This window comes from Battus philenor, unplaced genomic scaffold (genome assembly GCF_028537555.1).
Source record: "Battus philenor isolate CCGP_79_NKW_IND1 unplaced genomic scaffold, ilBatPhil1.0.hap1 SCAF_20, whole genome shotgun sequence".
Lineage (NCBI taxonomy): Eukaryota > Metazoa > Arthropoda > Insecta > Lepidoptera > Papilionidae > Battus > Battus philenor.
Genome location: NW_027181683.1, coordinates 13,081,564 through 13,100,693, shown reverse-complemented (window position 1 = coordinate 13,100,693; position 19,130 = coordinate 13,081,564). Strand labels below are relative to the sequence as shown.

Sequence of the window (19,130 nt, the reverse complement as noted above, 5' to 3'; positions counted from 1 at the left end):
TTTTATCGACGCGGTGTCGCAATAAAATGTATTTATATCCGCTCATCACGCCAACGTCCCGGGACACGGTATATTTATGGTTACTGCGTCCGGGAAACTGCTTCTCTGAAATTATTTCTCGTAGAAAGACATTTCTTTCCCCGAACTGGCGACAACGACGCTTTGGTACGAATAGATGGAACACGTAGACAATGTGCTTGTGCAGAGATCATATAAATTGGTGGTAAAATAAAAATGATAAAAAATAAAAGCGATTCAAAAGTAAAATAATAACTGCGTTAAAAGTTATACTTTTTTGGCATCATTAAAAATAATTTTAATTACATTCAAATAATTAATTATAATAAAATAATACTAGACTATATTAAAAAATTAAGTAAATAGATATTTTTAGTACGGATAGATGAAACATGTAGACAATGTGTTTGTGCAGAGATCATATAAATTGGTGGTAAAATAAAAATGATAAAAAATAAAAGCGATTCAAAATTAAAATAATGGCTGCGTTAAAAGTTATCCTTTTTAGGCATCATTAAAAATAGTTTTTGATTACATTCAAATAATAATTTACAATAAAATAATACTAGACTAAGTTAAAAAAATTAAGTAAACAGATATTAATTTTCTAACATAAAGTTTAATATTTATATTCGCTAATTATCCGAAATTAAGAATAGTTTTTTCTTTACATTCAAATAATAAATTACAATAAAATAATACTAGACTGTATTAAAAAAATTATGTAAATAGATATTTATTTACTAACATAAAGTTTAATATTTATATTCGCTCCTTATTCGAATATTATTTTTAAATTGTTTACTGCTATAGCATCTTCCAGTTAATGACTGAATCAAAATAGATAGTTTATTTAAAACTAGATTTTAAATAAAAATAATAATAATGTCAAATATTTTTATCAGAAACTGTTCATTGAATTTTTTCATTTATATTTATAAATATTTATATTTAGTTCAATTTAAAAATAAACATCCAAAAATGAGTATTTTAATTCGATTGTCCATTTTAATTTTTATCATTTTATTTCTCTATTTTGTTAATACTAAATGACCAGATATAAATAATTTAGCAATATGTCATATTAATCATATCAAAAAATTATATTTTAAATACGTTTAGATAATCTTAATTATATTGGAGCATTTGAAAAAGCTATATGTGAACAATTTTTTTACTAAGATTTACAAATAGTATATATAATATTATCATATATATGATTTGCACTTGTATAAATCTAAAACACGTGACCTTACATGCATTAATGTATGTTGCTCTAATGTTGACAGATCCCACAGATTTAAGTGACGAACTTGGTTTTAAATACCACACCTTGACTACTCACGGGCTACTATAAAAGGTTTCACCGAATTGGGAGGCTGTTTTGGTGTTCGATCGCTTGAGCACATACTTCGGGGCCCCCGAAAGGGGACAGAAACTCCACCCGGTTGCCATTGTCTGGCTACATATGCACTTTAAAAAAAAAACTCAATGTTACCTAACATCATATACGATCGCCCAATTTAAATGTTTATAAATTTATTATCTATATTTTGCGTAAAAGAAATCGTCATTGAAACAAAGAATAGGTTCTCTTTTCAAATAAACCCATGAAGTTATTGTTAAATGCGTTCCAAAATTAAAAACGCAAGGGGGATTTCCCCGGGCAAAGCCGAACGGGAATCGCTTTATCCGGGAGCGAAGCAATTCGCATCACGTAGCTCGAGCCGCCAGACGTTCAGGTGTAAGCGCAAACATACATACAAACAGAAACGTATGTATAATGAATGCGATATACCGCGGCACCGAGGCCGGGTATCAAATTTAAATATACATCGCGACTGTACGTGCTCGCTCATTACCATATACAGGATGTTTCGAAAGTCAAAAACATTATTATTAGGGGTACGGAAATTTCGTATTTACGAAATAGATGCGAATAAATGCAAAATGTATGGTATTTTTCTTTTTTCCAAGTTCTTCCTCAAAATGAGCTAATTGATGAATATGCACACTGTCATAGGCTAATTATTCGGTCCATTAATATAAATAAAAATCCCAATGTGCAGGACATATTGTTGGCCGTCAAATACAACTTTTCGTTTTTTTGCTGAAACAGCATTACATAGTGCAATTAACAGCGTGGACGCTTAACGCTTCTTCTGCATATAAAATCTCGTCGTACAGACCAAAAAACGACGTTTAAAAAGTCGATTTTTTATTTTTTACAATGTTATTTTTTAATTAATTAAAATTGTTTGATGTTAAGATTTGTACTTTAAAATTTTGTTAAATTTTACTTTCATATTTAGTAATAAAATTACTAAACAAAAATTTTTGTTTAATAAATGACTAATTTACCCAAATTTAATAATTTTAAAGTATAAATGCGTAATTTATGCGAAATTTGCAAATTTTGAAAAATATAAATGCCTCTAATTAATATACATTTTTTTGTAACACTATTGAAAAGCCACATGTATATGCAGCTTGCTTACAAATAGTCTACCTAAAAATCTTTATGGGAGACCCATGTAAGATGATGGGGTGATGGTCAATGGAACATTCACGAAGAACCACTTCACACTCAGGACATATAGAATTATATACGACTGTGATGAAAAAGTAAAGTGGAATTGTCTTTTACAACTCCCGGGATGAAGCAGATAAACTTTCTTAGGTTGGTAGTACTGTATATAACATTTGCCTAGAATCTCAACATCAAAAAAGCATCTATCGATGGATACAATCTTATATAATTAACACTTTGTTCATTAATTATTTACTTTGCCTTTGCTCACAAAAGTTTTCAAATGATGGACAACAGCGTCCTCTGCGTACCATAATACCACACTGCGATCATCACCCTAGCCAAGCGTGGTGATAGTAGTATATCTCCCCATATATATCTTTGGGGGAAGGCTATACCTTGCAATGGGTGTCTATGGCCTGAAACAACGAATATATGGTACAATCTATTCAAAAGTCAATGGTTTCAGGAATAATAAATAATATTATGATAATATAGTAAAAAACTGTTTTTAAAATTTGAATAACGTATTAAAAATGAAATATTATTTATTACATATCTGCAAACTTTATACTGCAGAAATTCTAAGTCTATCGCATTGCAAAGGAAAAAAAATAAATTAATATAACATATTTGAGAATGATCACTTTATACAGAATGTTTAATGGAATCAGGCGTTACCTTGCGGAAGTCCATCCTAAGTAAGAAAAGGACCAATATTTAGCAACTTCCGCACATGCATTGGTAGTCGTGCAACAAAGTGCACCGCCCGCCAGCCCGCTGATAAATGCGTATACGGAAAACAATGCGAATTACACAACTGCCACAGAGAAATCACTCAACACGTGTTTCACCCATCCACGGGGCATCTTCAGGAGCTATGATGTGTTATGATGTGCACAGAGTGTTTTTGGCACTAATCGGTGTAACAGATTATCATTCGCATTCGCATTCAGGGGTGTGCGGGAGTGGTTAAATATTGGTCTTTTTATTACTTATACAGAATGATTTGAAAAAGGTGTGAAGGCTTTAAATCTTTCTAAGCTATACATTCAGCTATATAAGGCTTTTACGAATATTACCCATCGGCCTGTATAAAAACATGATCAATAATTAATATGTTTATATTTAATTATATCTTACTTTTAAATAATCCTTACATTTCAAAGTGTTATATCTATAACTTGTAAAAATAATAGTACGAATATATATTAGTTTTAACAAATAACGTTATTTGAACACCATGTATAAACGTAAGTCGGAACGGGCCGGTATCGAAAGTAAGCAGCGGGGTAAGTGCTGTATTTTGTACTGAAATTATAGCATTGCTATTGAATAGTGATGCGACTTATCGATAGATATCGATTAAATTATTATTTTAATCGATAATTCATTAATAATTATTTTAACTATCAATATATATTTCATATATTCATATTTATTTTATAGAACAATAAACAGGTGATAGCTTTGTTACTATTTTTTTTTACTAAACGTAACCTAGGCCCGTAATGACGCCCCATATTATTTACATTTCTATGAAGGTAAAATGCAATATTTCTTCCTTTTTTTGCCACTATATATATTCTCCTAGTATCTTATAACAGATATGAATAATTATGCAGATTAATTTATAGAGTAATTTTCAGATTAATTATAGGGATTTATATATAGGGAGGCCTTTACCTCGTTGTAGGCGCCTTTAACATATATGCATATACTTTACAACGTCATTAAGAACGCTTGCACTTATTATGACCACTCATGTAAGTTGAGAATCTTTCTCTGTTTAGCTTTTAATGACATTAACTTTAATATTATCATCTAGATCACTCTGTGTTTGGCACTAATCGGTGTAACATATCTCCTGACGATGCCCCGTGGAGGGGTGAAACACGTGTTGAGTGATTTATCGGTGGTAGTTGTGTAATTCGCATTGTTTGCCGCATACGCATTTATCAATGGGCTGTCATCACTTTGTTGCACGACTACCACTGCATGTGCGGAAGTGGTTAAATATTGGTCCTTTTCTTACTTTTTCTAGATCAATTCACTCTTTATTTATACTTTATTTCCGACATTTGGTATACACTACTTGATACACATTGCAAAAACTAGAAGGGAGGAATTTATTAGAAAATAATGAATATATATATATATAGGGCCTTATAAGAAGACTTAAATTCACCGAGAGAGCTATGTACGTAGTTTCTCTGCGAGATCGAATACGAAACGAAAAGATTCGCAGAAGAACCAAGATCACCGACGTGACTCGAAGAGAGCCAGTAGACGTGACGTGGAACTGACGACATATATAAGGTCCAGTTATCGTGGCAACCTTTGGGGGAGGTCTATACCTTGCAATGAGCTCCATCGGCTGAAAATAACAAGAAGAATTATAAATATATTAAATCGATAAAACTGCATCAATAGTTCGAGCACATCACTAGCATAATGGTAGCACTATAGTGCAGTCTCGACTTCATAATGTCGATAATGTACTGCGCTAATTGCCGCGCGCTAAGGTTTCTCGTGTGTATCGATACTACAGTTTACTGCCATCACTAGCCGTCCTTAGACTGGGGCGCTTAGGAAAATTATTTGCCCCTATAAAATCTCTAGATCGCAATATATCTAAGAGTAAAAATATTACAGCTATATATACTTAATATGTAATAGACCACATCTCTATTTGTAATATATATGTATATATATATATATATATATATTTATATATATATATATATATGTGTGTGTTACTTGTTATTTGAGTTTTTGTAACTTAACATGAATCTAGCTTAATATTTACCATTAATGATTTCCGTCTTTGGCACATGGAGACTTGACTTCATTCTTCCTTTTTTCTTCTGAATATCATTCATTCGTTCATCGATTGTTCTTCACAAATCCATATAAGATAGCAACGAATGAAAACGTATACAAAATAAAAACTATGTTACTGTAAATATTAAACTTTATTTGATATAGTTATAAATGTAACCGTTTCGTAGGCCAAGATACCGCGTTCCATAATACTTAAATGCCTTAAGACATACACAATTATAACTTTTATATATTTATGGACAAAGTTGTAATGCTCGGCCCCTAAGCGATTCAGATGCGTCTCGGCGGAACTCGCGCGAGATACAATTGTCTTGGATTACAAATACATTGTAGTCATGCAATACGAGATTTTTATAAGGATAATATAAAAATGGGTACAAATTTAATGTTCCCATTCATTAACTTTTATATTTAAATTGTTAGATAAGAAAAAAAACAATAATATATAAATAGCTTTATTTCAGACGGTATGTACATTGAATATAGCTATAGCAATAGTTACATAAGAGCTATGTTATTTTACATATAAGTGATTAACATTTTGCCTTACGGATTTTTATATACACACACATATATTTGTGTGTGTGTGTGTGAGAGAGAGAGAGAGAGGGAGAGAGCGTGTGTGTGTGGGTGTGTGTGACATAAAAAAAATCTGTGCGAACTATTTATAACAGAAATTGGTATTTTAACGGGCTTATTCTTTATAATTATTTAATAACATATCATTTATGCTTCATATATTAATATATTATATTAAAACAGTGAAAGACATATGATAAATGTTAAAAATAAAAATAAACTCGTAAAGCCTGAATTTCGTTTTCAAAAAGTTAACAAATCTGTTATAATGAACAGAATCAGATTTTCTATTAGGGCGGCGATGGTGACGCTTTCTATCTTTTCCTCAACCATCACTTCACACTCCCATCTTTCTTTTAGAAATTCTAAACATGTTTTGTACACATTTTTTTTCTGTGGCCCTCGTTTCTGGGCGCCTCTCGTATTCCCGTTTTAGATACACAGGTATATTAATATAATTTCTTCACAGAATTACATTATTTACATCGTGTTTTTTCTTCCATCTTTATGTCAATTAATCGTTCATCTATTATTGCTCACATATTTATTCCGTTCATACCTCACCATTTTTTCGTTTTACAGGTATTACATTTTATATATTGCTTTATTTTTATCTTTTTACTCTCTTATAATTTATTTCTTGCTTAACGTTCGAAAGATTTCTTTTTATATAAATCTTACTTACTACGTTACTTGAAGTAAGTAGTCTGTTAAGAAGACAATTGTTCTACTCGCACTTAGTTTGTCGGAATCGGGACTCGAATTAGCAATTGGTCGTTAACATATTTAAGTGTGACAATTACATTACTTACAATTATACAACTAGCTGTGCCCGCGACTACATCTGCGTGAAATTTAACAAAAAAATATTTTTTTTTTTCGTTTCAGAATTTTTTGAAAATGTATTTTAGCCTAAGTTACTCCTTATTACATCAGCAACCTTGCAGTATAAGTCCTTTCAAAATTAAAAGTTTGAGTAAGAAAAGGACCAATATTTAGCCACTTCCGCACATGCAGTGGTAGTCGTGCAACAAAGTGCACCGCCCGCCAGCCCGCTGATAAATGCGTATGCGGCAAACAATGCGAATCACACAACTGCCACCGTTAAATCACTCAACACGTGTTTCACCCCTCCACGGGGCATCTTCAGGTGTTATGTTACACCGATTAGTGCCAAACACAGAGTCGAAACAAACAGACAAAATTGGTCCAATCCTTTCAGTGATTAGGCAGAACAAACAGAGTCAGTGTACCATATGTTTAGGTATATTCATATGCATGTAGTATAAAACTGTTATTTCAATTTCACAGACACTCAAATTTTATTTATTTGTATAGATAAGAATCTTTCTGAAATTAAAGTAGCCTAAGTTACTCCTTTATACACAAGTTACTTGCCATTATAAGTCATTTCAAAAACGATATATACATTTCAGAGATTTGCCGAAACAAACAGACAGACAGGCAATAATTTTAAAAAAGTTATTTACGACATGTATTATATACATATTCATATGCATGAAATAAAAAGCGGTTATTTTAATATTACAAATGATCACTGCAATTTTATTTTTTGTATAAAATTTTATAATAAGAAAATGACAATTTTAAGTTTCGTATGGATTGGAAAATTAAGACCGCAAACAACCTTAAAGTCTTATTAGAAATCTGTAGGTGATCTGGAGATCAGCAGTTGATGATCTACAGCTGAAATGATGATGATGATGATGTTGGAACGTAATTTTAACCTTCGAATGACGCTCAGTTCACCCAAATGTGGCCCTCACTCAAGGTCACGCGTCACGTCAATTTCAAGGTCGTATCAAATTAGGCAAGTACTAGAAAGTTCATTAAACTAGCATAATTCGTTCTTTATTTAAAATCGAAAAATCATTCTGTCGGTCTCTCAGACCAACGCGCGGGTATAGGAAGGTTTCGTAAAAATAAAACATATAATGATATACGTAAAAAGATTGGTATACAGCATGGTTGCACAGACTTATTAAGACTAGGGGCCACTCGGGCAAATCATGAACTGATGGCGGGCCGGCCGCCAGAAGTATAGGAAATTAAAGACAATAAAGAATTGATAATAATTAGAATTCAATGTTTTTCGAATGTACGAGAGTATTATTTTTGCTGTCGGCGGGCCACCAGTATTCGACCGGCGAGCCGCGGTCTGTGCATCCATAGTATACAGTCTTATTTAAGAGTTTTATATAATTAATATTAAGTATGGTGAACTATTACTTAGTTAATATTTTTAAAATTGTTATTATAAAAGTCTATAAATACATTCAAATTTTTTTTTATTCACAGCTTATTTAATTGGTATATATTATGTGTTTTTTAATTAACATGGTTGTCGAGTGTTGACCACGAGGCGGTAGACGCGGCGTGATATACCCTCAACCAGGTAGACCGAAGGCACAGTTAAGATAGCTGGTCGTGTGGTCTCGAACCATCGTGACAGCACCACGAGGGTTTCGGGGGTAGCGTATCCACGCATACCCCGGGACGGGCTATCGAAAAATAGCACGGCGCGAGGGAATACCGCGTGGCGATACCTGACCGGGAGATACCGCAGCCCCCGTTTAGCGCAGAGGGCGACCACCTTCCTACCCACTAACCCCCCCCCCCCCCCGGGTTTTAGTGAGTAGGAATCCCACATACCCCTGTCCTCCCCACAGAGGCAGGGCATCTTGAATACCGGAAGATTTCCCCCACCGAAACAAAAAAAAAAGCTGGTCGTGAGCGCGGACAGCGCAGGACCGATCATCGTGACCATCTCTAAGCAGGCTAAAAAGGAGAAGTAAAAACAAGTAAAATTGTACAAAATAATCTGAGAAAAAAATTCTTTCAAAATGATATCATTGACACCTGCGTTATAACTTGTACATACTCGTATAAACAATGATGATTTAATCTAATATATAAAATTATCGAGTCACGGTGTTCGCACTTGAACTCCTCTGAAACGGCTCGACCGATTTTTGCCAAATTTTATATGCGTATTCAGTATGTCTGAGAATCGGCTACTATCTATTTTCCATACCCCTAAGTGATAAGGGTGGTCCACCCCTAAATTTTTTTTATTTATTATTTAGACAATTTTTTTGGTTTTCATTTTATTATGATACAGCATACAAAAATACATACAAACCTAAATTTTCACCCCTCTACGATCAACCCTTATTTTTTATTTGTTAATTAAAAACTTTTTTTTGCAAAACAACGTTTGCGGGATCGGCTAGTTTTAAAATATAATCCTTAATTGCATATATGATTGTTGTGTAACTTATTTTAATATCATTCTTCTGATTATAAATTCTTTTGTATAACACTTGTTAAAAATCTAAGTACAGAAGTAGATTCTGAGAGGCATCTAAAGAATTAAAAGAAACATATGTCTCCACAAAGCGAATGCCGTCGTATTTGTGCAACAACCGTCAAAGTCCACCGTCTCACATTACGCACGTATATTTACGACGTCGACGTCTTTGGGGGTGGGCAGTATCCGTTAATATTTTATACAGCACTGCCAACGACTTTTATTGGCCACCAACGGCCTGGATCGATATGAGATGGCGAGGTCTCACACACGACTACACTTACCTGTGTGTGTGTGTGTGTATGTATATTTGACAAGTGACCTTTACTCCATGTCTAAAGCCTTCCGAAACCAAATAGTTCAACACCTTTACAGGTCTCATCATATTCTTTAATTTAATATATAATTGACAGATATATTAAAACTTTAAGTATTTTAATGACATTATGTTCTACGCAATTATTTGTGACAGACACGAAGTATCCGCGACAAAATAAATGTTTATTAAAACCAAGAGTCCGTGCCAGCGGACTGCTAGCTTGTATTAAATATATGTAGAGATGCTCTAATCTATGTAACTATTAAGTCTACTCTAATCTTTGAACATATCAATCTATATCTTTCGATATTTATTTTAATGAGATGGAACAATTTAGTGTTCTAAATACAACACGAAACATATTCAGACCAGAAATAAAAACAATAGATGCCATTGTTCAAAACCTGTCCATTTCTATCTATCATTGCCTATGCTTAAAAACATGTCGACGTAAAAAAAATGTTTGTAATGTGAAAACATATCGCAGTGTTACAAAGTTTTTTTTTTTAAATATTTTTGTTCATATTTACATTCTCTTTTTAACGTAAAATGTTACCTTTTTATATGTACAATACAATAAAATGGGTGTAGCTTCTCCCATAGATTCCCAATAAAATCGATTTTTATTTCCTTTCGTACTTTCCCATATATATATATATATATATATATATATATATATATATATATATATATATATATAACTCTTTTGTGAACTACTGAATGGTGATACAATACATTACTGTGAATTCTTCATTTTTTCATCTAATAATTTTTCACAAAAACTACCCAAGAACCTTATTACAGTACAAAGGATTTTACTGATAAATAAAGCATGGAAATGTATTCCTCTATCTATTGTATTAACTTCAAATAAATATATTCTTTTAAAAATTTCTTACATGTGCTTTTGAGTCTTCGATTATTTTAACATTATGAGCAGCAAGATGCCGCCGGCTAGCGCTGATCTGTTGAGAAGAGCCGGAAACTGAACAGCTGCTCTTTTAAATGAAATTCAACCAATTTATCACGTGTACATTATTTGCCATATATTTGATGAACTAATAACTCTTGAATGCTATATCATCGCCCCTACTGAATAAACCCGTAATAGCAAAAATCGTATTTTACAAGAGATAGTAAAACAGATTTTTTTTAATAACTTTCATATTATTCAACTTACAAGGTTTATTTATATACCAAATGAAAGCTATTTTTTTTCTTCATCCATGTATATAATTCCTGTTTATATATTCTAGAAATTATCTGAGTTATTAATGAAAATAGATTTTATTGAAATTAAATTTAAATGTTTTTGATAGTAATATCCTATACGATGTTATTCGAGTGAAATTTGGTATTTACCGTCATCAATAAGTTTGTACTACTATATTATTCATGTGTACATTTCAATAAATTTTTAGTTTTTTTTGAGGCATATATTCTTAGTTTGTGATCGATTCTTTTAAACAGGTTATGGTGATAAGATGTAATCGTAAATATAATCACAAAAAAGTACATAATTAGCCAGAAATAACTACAATATTCTACACGTTCTAATTATTCTATTTGCGAGTACACCTATCCCCCGATTTACACGGTAGATACGTTCCTGAGAAAAACGTGAAATTTTCAAGTCAAAACCGTATAAATCGAAAAGCTTGCAGAAAATGCATAATTTTGCTATTAATCAGTTGTGATCTTTTTTTCAATATTTTTAGGTGTACACTGAAATAAAAATAAAATGCATTGACAAGTTAAAATATTTAATATATTACGGAAACACTGTTTTTTTTTATTTTATTACAATACATTAAACAGAAGAACAAAAAATAAAACCAAAGGTGTTTTATTATCCTTTATCCCTGTCAGAAATTACTCTTTTTTTTTCGGAATCGAAGGTTCGAATTCACTTTCATCACTCGAAGTTATTTGTGCTGATTCGATGTTTGAAGCAGAAATATTTACATTATGAGAGATGGTAATAAAGTCGGTTATTAAAACAAAAAAAAAACTTATTTTGAAAACCGTGTAAAAGCGAAAACGTGTAAAGAAAGTACCGTGTAAATCGGGGGATAGGTGTATTTAGTTTCCTTCATTTTACATTAGAAAAACCCTAAAAAAAAACCACAAGGAACATTGTCTATATATGTCGAATTTGTCAGAAACACAATAAGTTTGCAATAGCATTATATATGTTTTCTTGGAGAGGACGACGATATATCTCTTTATACATATATTGTTTGTTATAAATAATATATATGTCTCTATCACGTGTGTTTGAATTCTGTCCACACGTCGTAAATCTAGGATGTTTCTATGCCTTGATTTTGCATGCTATCGTTGGCTGGAAGAATCGAACAAGCCAGACGGGATGCTTCGCTATGTACAGATAACAGATGTCTATGTAGGGTTACATATAAAAACTACCACGCCCTGTTTCGCGGGCGTGGCGAATTTGTAGGCGTGGTTGGGATCACTTCGATGTGTTAAATTTCGGATGCGGTATAATTTTTTTTGGTTTCATACTTGTGGTATTCAACCTTTAAAAGCATAATAATGAAAAACTGCAACATACCACTTTGAATATACAGTATACAGTAAATTCATAGTGTTGTATATTTGCAACATAAGGGTTTTTAATAAATAAATATAAGAGGTATTATAATTTCTATTTCTATTCTTTCCTGAATTGAAGTTTACTTATCTATCTGCAAGATATATATTTTTAAAGGTATAAATACAAGTCATGCATTTAAGAGTTAAATTATTGTTTAGTTTAGTTTAACAGCTAGGGCGATCCGAGGTAGGATCAGAACCTACCTTACATTTAACTGCTACCTTCGAGCAATGATCATTGTCAAAACTGGAACATGTTGTAATTTAAATTTCGAATACTTCCCGGACCCTTAAAACAACCAGGCCTAACTGTTACATCAGCTTCCGAAACAATAGATAGACTATGATTTTGAACTGAAATTAACAATCTTTGGTCGCGGATTCGATTCCAGGTAGTACACTTTATATGTATATGTGTATATATTTGTGTGTGAAGGTTATATCCAGCCTCTCCTTTTGAAAATCTTTAGTGTGAAGCCTGTGATGATGACCACTGTTTATTCACCATTTACAAAGATTATCATTCTGTAAGATTACATGAAGAATGACTGCTATATATATTATTTATTTAATACTCTTTATTGTTCACGCTAGGAAATATATATATAGTTGCGTAATAGTAAACACAAAAGTATATTGGGTGGTCATACCACTCGAGGCAATTTCTTACAGACAACCATATAGTATGGAAACAGTAGATGGATATACATACATACATTTACATTCACATCTATATATGTTCTGAGAGGTGAATCAGAGTAGAGTGAAAAAGTAAATACATAAGTTGTCGATCAATAAGAGTTTTTTCAAAAGTTCCAATGTTGAATTAATAAATATATCTTTATCTTTACATCATACATTTATTTATATATACTAAAAATAAATATATAATTGTAAATACAATAATAAATCAAAACATCTAACTAACTTGGATCGCACTTACTTGAGAAATAATAGAGTGAGAGAGATAGAAAGAAAATGAAATAGAGGATAAATAAACAATCAAAGTAAATATTTCTCAACCGTTTAATAAAGCCTAATAACGTTAGAGATATCAAAATTTAGCGTAACTCAAGGAACTTGTCCAAAGTTAAATTAGGTGCCAAAAAGCTGGATGTTCTGGGGAAGGTTTTGCAGTATTTTACACCAGGATAACTCTTAAGCCTGTATTTACCACACGTCCGGTCATGTATAGAATACTATAGCCATCTGAAAGATGGATCACCGAAGTACCGACTCGGAGCCTTTGGTTGTTTCTAGCCAATTATAACTTAGGAGTCTTCAAGACAAGAGTGAATAGATGTCTTCTAGGCAAGCATAGATCGCCGTCGATGAAGATCAGGTAAAACAGAGTTCATACTTCGCTTGTAAAGCAAAAAAAAATATTTATTCTACATATTATAGGATACTTCTTTTATTGACCTCACTGTGATAATAAATTAATGTTTATTAACAATTATTTTTGTGTATGTTGTTGTTGTAATGTGTGTTTTCCTACTTACAAATCCTATAGAATTGTCTTGGAAATGAATTTGTAGATCACAAACATCTGCCTTATCAAAATTATAAATATGCATCAAAGAAGTAGCCGATGAATGTATAGTCTATTGGAAAAATTTTCTGGGTAATCACAAGATAAATACAACCTCTTTAATCAACCTATTTTTAGGTGCCCGATCCTGCACCAGCATCCACGCTGTACCACAGGATCGCGGCACTAATTCACGTTGCTGAAATCATCTGGTAAACTTTGCGTGGACGATAGAAGCCTTCCACCCTCCGCTGATATAAATATATTACTCTTATTAAAGTTTTAACAGAACTCTTATTGATCATCAACTTACTATATATTTTATTATAAAGTTGAATGCAAATTTATACATATACACTTTATCAGATATAGCCTATATGAAATCAAAATAATCAGACGACATCACTGCCGAGGATTCTTGTTATTAAATTATTCGTGTATTGAATAATAAGTATTTTTTGTCCATTTATGCAGAATTTGGTTAAAAATTATAAAATAAATTTAGTTAAATCTAATATATAAAATTCTCGAGTCACGGTGTTCGAACTTGAACTCTTCTGAAACGGCTTGACCGATTTTTACCAAATTTTATATGCGTATTTAGTAGGTCTGAGAATCGACTACTATCTATTTTTCATACCCCTAAGTGATAAGGGTTGATCACCTTTAAAAAAATTTTTTTATTTTTTTGACGAAATTTTTTGTTTTTATTTTTTTATGATACAGCATACAAGAATACATACAACCATAAAATTTCACCCCTCTACGATCAACCCATATTTTTTATTTGTAAATTAAAATATCAATTTTTTTGCAAACAACGTTTGCGGGATCAGCTAGTACTTTTATATTAAAATACGTTTTGATTAATTAAAATTGAATACTGCATCCGAAAGCAAAGATGGTACGAGCGATGTTATTCGTAGCTTCATGTTCTGTCAAGTAGGCGGGGTACGCTAATGCAATTGGCTGAAGAAGCTACAGGAAAATCAATAGCCGACAGACTTCAAGCTGCGGCTTGTGAATATTACACTGCGGCTTCATGAAAAGTTTATTTGCAGCGAACCACTTCCGCTACGGGGCGCATTTCCGATACCAGACAAAGCATGCGACACCGATATAAACTGCTAAACTTGTCAATCTATGGAGTCAACATGTCAGCCAAAAGATGTTCACTGCAAGGTTTCATCCAATCGTGTTGCTGCGATACAAAGAGGAAAAGCTACCTTCCTTTGTCTTTTTCGTTGGTATCGAACAGGGACGTTCCAATTTCGAATAACAAGTTTTTCAGACATACTTTATTATTAACATTTGTTTTTTCTCTTCCTTCACAGTATCTTTCATGCTTTTTCTTTCTTTCATCTATCATAAAATCTTTCAGATCAGATTAAAAGTACCACAGATTATTTATAACATTATTGTTTCTTATTTTCGTGTTTTGACTTTTGTATCATACATTTTATTATCTATTATTAAATATTTTTAAACTCCTTTAGTCTTCCCCGACACTATATTAATTTTAATAGTTATGATCTAATTTTTATTTCTCTCAGTTATCTTCTTTATAGTTTTTCTGCAGTAGTTCAGAAACGAAAGGCGTCATTCATCGTCGTCCAAAATGGAGGCAATGCTTCCACTATCTATTTCCTTCCCTATTATCTACTAAGATTAGATTTTATATCTTCCAAATGCGGATCAGCCGGTGACCAGGTGCAGCATGGTCGGGTCCACCCCCAGTTCACAAAAGCACATGGGACTCCATGAGCTTAAACCTATTAAGGTACTCTAAGAATCTCCTGAACCAGGATGTGTCTTGATTCTTTATTGAGGGATAGTTGTGAGTGCCGTACATAATCCGACGGCCCCTTCAGAAGAACCGAGGACTACCAGCGAAGGAGTTTTAGGGAGTAGAAATCCCTCATAACCCTGTCCTTCCCCCAGAGGATAGTATACCTTATAAACATCCTGAAGAAGAACCTCATCCAAAGAACGCGACAATAACCAGTCTTACGCTACCTCCATTCAGGGTCTACTCTCGACCTTGACTATGCCAATAGTAAGAAAAGGACCAATATTTAGCCACTTCCGCACATGCAGTGGTAGTCGTGCAACAAAGTGCACCGCCGCCAGTCCGCTGATAAATGCATATGCGATAAACAATGCGAATTACACAACTGCCACCGTCAAATCACTCAACACGTGTTTCACCCCTCCACGGGGCATCTTCAGGAGTTATGTTACACCGATTAGTGCCAAACACAGAGCTCTGTGTTTATCAGCGGGCTGGCGGGCGGTGCACTTTGTTGCACGACTACCACTGCATGTGCGGTAGTGGCTAAATATTGGTCCTTTTCTTACTTAGGATGGACTTCCGCAAGGTAACGCTTGATTCCATTAAATATGCCAATAGTATTTACATTAAGAAAACATTAAAGCTTACCATAGACATCACTACGTTACATGTCACCTAGAAAGCAATGATGAGGTTTATGGTCTTTGAGCTTCACTGCGATATCGAATCAGAAACAAGGATATCAGCAGAAGAAACAGTCAATGATGTAGCTCGAAGAATTGCTTGTCTCAATTGGCAGTATGTGAGACACAACGCTCTTGTAGTTGTCTGCTGTTAGGATCAAAAGGTAACCGAATTATTTCCCACTAGGTGGGCCGAACACATCATCAAGGTAGCGGTGTATCGCTGAATATGGACAACGCAAGGTTGGTTTTTGTGGTGAAGTTTAGAAAAGGCTTTTGCCTCGCAGTGAGCGTTAAGCAGCTAGAATTAAGAAATGAATAAAATAGACATTTATTTTACGACACAATAACAAACATTAAATTACACATACAAAACGATAACAAAATAAAAAGAAATTTAAAAACAAAATAAAATATCTAATAAACTTACATTTTTATTTATTACTGGCTATGCCTGCAATTTCATCCGCGTGGAATTTAAGAAAGAAATTACTTACTTTATGTAGTTTTTTTTTTTTGCTTAAAACCTGCCAGTATAAGTTCCGTCAAAGTCATTGAGAGATTAGCCCGTACAAACAGACAGACAGATAAATTTTTTTAAAAGAGAATGATATTTAGGTATATGTACCATATATATATTCATATGCATGTAGTAAAAAGCGGTTATTTTACTATTGCCGACAGATACTGCAATTTTGTTTATTTGTACAGATCATTTAAAGATCAGATTTTAAACTTTCGTTACAATAATGTGGAAAAAATTAAAACTGAGTGTATGAAATTAATGAATTTACTAAAATAGCGTTATAGTTTATTTTAGTGATTTTATACAGTACTAGCTGATCCCGCAAACGTTGTTTTGCCAAAAAAATTGTTATTTTAATTTACAAATAAAAAATAAGGGTTGATCGTAGAGGGGTGAAAATTTATGGTTGTATGTATTCTTGTATGCTGTATCATAAAAAAATAAAAACAAAAAATTTAGTTAAAAAAATAAAAATTTTTTTTAAGTGTGAACAACCTTTATCACTAAGGGGTATAGAAAATAGATAGTAGCCGATTCTCAGACCTACTGAATACGCATATTAAATTTGGTAAAAATCAGTCAAGCCGTTTCAGAGGAGTTCAAGTTCGAACACTGTGACACGAGAATTTTATACATTAGATTATGTCCTAAATAGTAACTGGTAAAGAAATTTCTTTACTCTAACTTATTCTATAGCGCTGAAATGTACTGAAATGTAAAGACAGTAAATGCATGGATTATTTAGAGATGTGGCCTTGATCATATTAGACGATAGACCCCCCCTCCCCCCCGTCTGTCGGTCTAACACTGCCTGCATACATACCTTGATTATGTCGTGGACTCTGTGTTTGCCACTAATCGGTGTAACATAACTCCTGAAGATGCCCCATGGAGGGGTGAAGCACGTGTTGAGTGATTTAACGGTGGCAGTTGTGTGATTCACATTGTTTGCCGCATGCGCATTTGTCAGCGGGCTGGCGGACGGTGCACTTTGTTGCACGACTACCACTGCATGTGCGGAAGTGGCTAAATATTGGTCCTTTTCTTACTTATGTCGTAAGTTCACTTAGTGGAACGCCACACGTGGACCTTCCAACCCCAACAGCCATCAGCAATACGATGTATCTCATCTACTGCTACTTTAGATGAGCAATCCCTTAAGTTACATCAGTGACTGGTTTTTCTACGGATCATCGTGTTTCTGATTCAATCCCGCCGTGAAGTTTCAAGACCATAAACCTCTCCATTGCTCTCTGGGTGACGTAATTTTGAATCTATGGTAAGGTCACATATTTTTTGAATGTAAATATCGATGGCTTAGTCACGGTCGAGGGTAGATCCTGAATGGGATTGACGCAAGACTGACGGAAGCAATATGATCCAACCAACAACTTCAGGGTGTCAATTCTTCGAGCTATGTGTTTGATGTTAGTTCTTCTGTGTATCTTAAACTTCGTTATTGTAACCGATCTTGCGCTGAACGCCCTCAGCGACTTCCAGTGGTTTTCTATCTAGTGAAAGGTCTACTCCAGCCTTGTCAACTGGCTTGTGATCACACGAGAACCTTTGATTAATCTGGTGATCGAGGAAAATGCTGCACATACCCTAGATGACGAAACTAACTTATAGGCACTCGAAGAAATAAAAGTGAAAATGATACTTTGAAATTTGTTTACAAAGCCTATAAGTACTTTGGTCATTTTGCCTGCAAAAGGCGGAGTAAACCTCGAGAAACATAATAGGCAAGACCAGAGGGGGAGAAACCCAATCCACACTATTCTAGACGGTGAAATTAAGAAGTACACGTAGCCGATAATCGCAGCAGATGAAGTAGAAGTTCGTCAAGAAAAAAGAGATGTAGAGGAAGTCACGATCCTTAGCAATGAGGGTAAATTTACAAGGAAGAGGATTTCTAACGAAGTTTTACTGGACAACGCTGATGATATTGATACAATTGTTTTACTGCAATAGCAATAGCATCATGTAAGAAAACGCAAAAAGGTTTACATACATTATTAGGCTGTTTGTTTTGAGTCAGTTTAATATAAGAAGATTCACCAGAACATTGTTTTTTGTTCTTATATCCTCATTTGTAGGGTTTTTTTCTTTTAATAATTTTTAAACTTTAGTTTTATATTTATGCCCTCTTTTCTCGATTTTTATATTCTTAATATCTTTTCCTAGCTTTTCGTATTTTTCTAACATTCTCATCCTTCTACTAATCCTTCTTCACGTTCCTCAAGGTATCACAGGTATATTGAGTCACTGGTTTATTTTTTTTTGCAGCATTCACGCTCTGTATTGGTGGCCATTACACCGAGATTACTTTTGTGTCAAATTATTTTTTCGCGTTCAAATTCA

General features: G+C 33.3%; 1 protein-coding gene across 1 annotated transcript in view; it reads left to right on the top strand.

Annotated features, from left to right (window-relative positions):
• LOC137923052 (uncharacterized) overlaps positions 1-13,984 on the top strand; it is a 73,034-nt gene extending 59,050 nt beyond the window's left edge. Inside the window, exon 19 of the mRNA XM_068766174.1 lies at positions 13,907-13,984. Within this exon, the coding sequence (XP_068622275.1) occupies positions 13,907-13,984 (78 nt within the window). The remainder of the gene's footprint in view (positions 1-13,906) is intronic.
• Positions 13,985-19,130: the final 5,146 nt, after the last annotated feature.